The 5,453-nt window shown below is 32.7% G+C and overlaps 1 protein-coding gene across 1 annotated transcript; it reads right to left on the reverse strand.

Annotated features, from left to right (window-relative positions):
- Positions 1-341: 341 nt before the first annotated feature.
- LOC108993728 (probable lysophospholipase BODYGUARD 3) lies at positions 342-4,186 on the reverse strand. The gene is made up of 4 exons (XM_018968739.2): positions 3,262-4,186; positions 2,831-3,159; positions 2,497-2,696; positions 342-781 (listed from the first exon to the last, which is right to left on the reverse strand). Exons 1-4 carry the CDS (start codon positions 3,833-3,835, stop codon positions 457-459), a joined length of 1,428 nt encoding a protein of 475 aa, XP_018824284.1. The 5' UTR covers positions 3,836-4,186; the 3' UTR covers positions 342-456.
- Positions 4,187-5,453: the final 1,267 nt, after the last annotated feature.

Below are 5,453 nucleotides of genomic sequence, written 5' to 3' on the forward strand. Positions count from 1 at the left end.
ATTACAAACAACTATATATTATATATTTCATTTTCACTTAAATTGAATAGTATCCAATTAATATAAAATATGCGATCTTTAAATAATCTCCCTTATCGATCTTAGAAACACAATGATCACTAAAATATTTTATATTTTACCCTGAATGAAACAATATCTATTTGGAGCGAGAATAGAGAGCAACCTTATATGATCCTTTACATATCCACTTATATTCATGCATTGGATTTGGATGGAATTAACTAAGTCTGTTTGGATTTAGAGATGAGTTGAGATAATTTATAAATAGTAGAATAAAATATTATAGAATATTATTTTTTAATATTATTATTGTTTAGAAATTTAAAAAAGTTAAATTATTTATTATATTTTGTGTAAAAATTTAAAAATATTATAACGATGAGATGAGATAAGTTGATATGAATTTTGTATCCAAACGGGCTAGCTTTAAAGTCTTTAATCACTTGACTTCCTCCATATTTCCTCCAGTTCTCTGGCAAAGGACTTTTGTCTTCCAACAACGATGGTAATATGGTCTTTCTTCTCGATCACTTTGACCCGGGCACGAGGGATTTTTGCTTGCAAATTGTAGCTGCATTCAACTGGAATAAGCTCATCGTCTTGTCCATGGAACACAGTAACGTCGCACTTGAGGTGTTCACGGACTGCATCCATGTACGCGTCAAGTTTGCTGGCGGTGCCGCAGAAGATGTTGTGCAGCGTATGCCATGCAGCGTTGTGCGTATGCAAGAAGAAACCCTCAAGCAAGAATGTCCTAATCCTGCGTAAAAGACAACATGAATAATAAGTAGATGTAGAAGAAGAGGCCGAGAAGAGAATAGTTAAGTTTATGATCATGCATGATGAAAAGTAGATAAATGTCTTGTCCAAAGGATCAGGTTGGAATGAATTATATCGATCATGGCCAACAACGCGCGCGCGCACATTGAATGATAATCCCGAGTAATTCAACATCAGTGACCCCATTGTCGGTTGTGACTAAAAAGTCTGAACAATATTTGAGAAACATCTGCACCGCGAAAAATTAAGATCCGGGCAATACTGTTTTCAGATTAAAAAATCTACTAATTATTTTTTTTTATCATTTTTTTCATCAATGTGATATTAAATAATAAATTTATAAATAAAATATAATAAATAATTTATAATCATCTAATATTATATTTTATATGATAAGAATAATAAAAATAAAAATGATAAGTTGTATTACTGTTTCAGATTTCCCTATATATCCCTTTCTACTTTAGAATACTAACGTACAGCAGGCACGTATACGTTGCACTTTCGGTGGAATATGATTAATTCATAAAGAAAATAGTATATCCTACTAATATTGGAAAACATCACATCAATACAATGTGATAAAATTAATGTGATCATTAATTCCAACTCATTTACAACCGAAATATATAAGAAAATTTTTATTTATAAGTCGGTGCGGATAAAGCATGCATCATGTTATAATTTAATGGGACTTTCCTTCATCAAAATACTGATTCCCTTAGTCAGTAAAAAGATATTGGGATTTGAGTTAAATACTCAATTGACCTTATAATCATGATACGATCGAAGAATATATATAAAAAAAAAAAAATAGTTGTAATTTTTTATTTGCATTCAAAATTCATCTTAATTTATCATTGTAATTTTTTTAAATTTTTATATAAAATATAATAAATAATTTAATTTTTATTTTATTATTTACAAACTATCTCAATCTATTTCAACACATCTCTATATCCCATCCACGAGAGCACTGAATGCGAAACGACCAAAGCCATCACTATCTATACAAGACTTTGGTATAATATTGGTACTACTAATCTGACCGCCACAATGTTGAACGACTGATAAAAAACTGAGCGTACTGGGACTTTTCTAATTATACCTTTTAAAAAGTCTTTTATAGCCCCGTTTGATACATATTTCTTTTTCGTCGAATATTGTACGTATTTTGAATTAATTGGGTTTCATGTGGATACACAATGGGGAAAAGAGAAAAAAAACTCATAATTTTGCATGACAAGTTAAAATTTTAATTCCAAAATTAAGCTAAGATCCGTACGTGATACATATTGTAATTATGGGAGTAATTAATTGTAAGGGGACGGAATCATAGAAGATAATTAATTTCATCCAAATTATATAATCATCATGAATATGGCCCACAACTTTATAGTATTAATTCATGACGATGATCATCTTCTAGTCTTTTCAATTTGATTTTTTTCTAGCTATATCATGATCAAACGGTGGAGGTTTTGTGTTTGAATTTTGAACCAAAAAAAAATATCCAAATAATAAAAAGAAGAAGAAAGTTGGTATAATTATATTACTCGTTAAAATCTTATATATACATGCAAATAAATATCAGGAAATTAAAACCTTGTAGGTCATGAAAAAGGGGTATATCCATTAATATGACATTTATAGTCTATGGTGGTAGATAATGGAGTTGATCAATTGCGTACGTACCTGTTTCTAGTGACGAGTTTGGTGAGAAATTCCCACAGTCGATGGTTCTTGCAAATGAGCAAACAAATCGTCCGGGAAATGTGCTCGTACCAGCATGCAATTGACGCTCCAAAAGCAATCGGCGGCCAGACACACCTCGGAGCTACCCTTCTCATCACATATTGCGTACTTTGTTCACCCTTTGGCACCGCATAATATGGCTGCATCATGTATGCGAGGTTATCTCAAAAAAACAGTCAAGCAAACAAAATAAAGCAATTATAAATATGCTGTGATGCTTGATTTATATGAATATTGGTGGTGTAGATAGATTATTGGACAAAAGGAAACTTACTGGTGCGATAAGGGTTAGAGATTTAACATATCCAGGGTGCTTAACTGCGAGAGCCAGAGCCAAAATGCAACCTAAAGAATGAGCCACAATATGGAGGGATTTGACTTTGTTTGGTTCGAGAACGGACCGTTCAATCATGTCTAAATGCTCTCTGAGCGTGTAAAGGGAGTCTGTTGGCTTAGGACTCCTTCCAAACCCAAGCAGATCAATGGCAAACAAGCGATAAGTTGACTTGGCTGCACTTGAGAAATTTGGAAATAATGTTTCCGTCCAAAATGCCGAAGTTGAAATGAAGCCATGAATGAACAAGACATCTTCTCGTGCTTTGTCTGACGTATTCATAAATACATGAGTACAAGAGCATTTGAGCTTAAAATGTTTAAGGAGTTAGTAATAATAATAAATGAAGAAATTGGGTTCAAGTAACTAACCCTTGGGTCCTTCGGCTTGAACAAAAAGAGTTTCTTTGCTAGACGAGGTCCACGAAGTGCAAATTTTACAATTACAGTCGGACCACCTCGGAATGGGATGCAATTGCTGTCTTCCAAACTTTCCTTGTAGCATTTCAGCAATGGTGGAGTTAACCTTGAATGTTGAGCGCACCGTGCCGTTCTTGATCTTCTCACAAGATTGTACATTAAATGTCCTGTCCTCCTTGAACCGTTTGAGCTCGGATACAGTGAAGTTCGAGACCTCGGACACCAGAGAAGGACGTGTATAGAGTGTGTCTGAGATCTCGTCCAGTTGTAGTTTGCTGGAACAAAGGCAAACAATCTTGGATTCGTCTCGTTCGGAGACCAATAACATTTTGCCACTACTAGTGATGGCTTCTTTGCCGGAGCAGCAGTAACATGGCTTCCATTCGTCTTCAATGAAGAAATCAACTAACTTGTAAACAAAACAAAGAAGGAAATCAACAAGATCTAGCACAGAGAAGACAATGAAGCTCACAGCCTTGTTTGTAACTCTCCCAGTCAGTACTAAAACCGATTTGGTTTTGCCCATGACAGCAATAGAATATTTCACAAGTCCACGAAATACAGAACCCGATGGTGGAATAGCCGCCGGCCGAGAGAGGACCGGAGAGAGCGAGATTGAGGGAATCACAATGAAAATGTGAATAAGACACGCATTGGCTTTATAAGATTTCAGAGAATCATTGGAAGGTACGTACCAACAGGCTCAGTACTGTACATATATAACTAGTATCTCTCTCTCTCTGATCTCCTCTCTTGACAAGTAAATCCTATGCTACCAAAAGGAGAGAGTCAAGCTAATGAAAAGTAGTACTCCCATGCATGATGTTTCACGTCGTGTAAGGAAAACTTAAATATGAGAGAGAGAGATCAGAGAGTTTCTTTTCCTCTCTCTCCTGTAGGGAACGAGTGAAAGAGATGCATATATAAGAATATCGGGGGGTATTTCATTTAACATGGTTTGCTGGCAAAGCAAAAGGGTTAGGTGGTAGTTGAACCCCCAGAAGGAGAAACAAATTCTGCTCAGCAAGCATGTACGTAGCTTCTTCTTCCAATACAATCTAGTTTGTAGTTATAAAAGATACAAACGTTTCTTCTCTCTTCAAACCCAACAAAAGGAAATTAAGGACGGACCTAATTTCTTGCTCGTAAAAAAAATTAATACTATTTATCGAATTCTTATGTTATTTGTAATATGTGATATATTTATTATCATTAAATAATAATAAAAAATATATAATAAGTAATTATTTAATGATAATAAATATATTACTTCTTATTAAATAAAATAATAATTGCTGTATAAATTTTTTTTTTTTTATTTTTCTCGTCCACTACGTTAGCCGCCTATTCTTAATTAGCAGTACATAGCCTATTTATTGCAGCCCACGTTAGCTGGGGCTGGGCACATCAGTCCCATCTCCCTGTACACATAGTCAAGGTTTAAACTTACTAGAATTAATAATGCTGGCTACAAACTTAAGTGTACAAGCATGCTTGTATTTGTAAAAAGGTGAATTCTATTATAATAAAATGATTTTTATCAACACCTTTTTTTAATGTATGGTGCAGGGCAGAATTCTCTCTCTCTCTGTCTCTCTTCTTTTTTTTTTTTTTTTACGTAAAATTTATATATTTAAAATTTGTAAAAATCAAGTGAATAATAGTGCAAAGGTAATAAAAAATAAAAAAAATATATTAAATAATAATAAAATAATAATAGAATATTTTGAAAATACCTCAAATATTCTTAATATACAAATGAAAGATTGTAGTTGAGATAAACGTACACCGAATTCGATTCATAAGTGATGGGAAAGGAAAGATTGGCAGATGCTGGAGGTTTGGGATGGGGTAATTGCAATAAATCAAAGCATATATATCTAATATCATGTCTGAGGATAGAACACAATTTTGGCTGACATTATACATTCATGGTCTCATTCATTTTCATAAAATTTCTCAATTCATCTTATTTTATCTTATTTAATTATTATAATTTTTTTAAATTTACACAAAAAATAAAATAAATAATTTAAATTTTTTAAATTTCAAAACAAAATTAATATTAAAAAAATATTTTATAATAATATTTTATTCAACTTTTAATTTTTAATTTATATCATATAATCTCATCTGCAAACAAA

Source organism: Juglans regia, chromosome 10 (genome assembly GCF_001411555.2).
Source record: "Juglans regia cultivar Chandler chromosome 10, Walnut 2.0, whole genome shotgun sequence".
Lineage (NCBI taxonomy): Eukaryota > Viridiplantae > Streptophyta > Magnoliopsida > Fagales > Juglandaceae > Juglans > Juglans regia.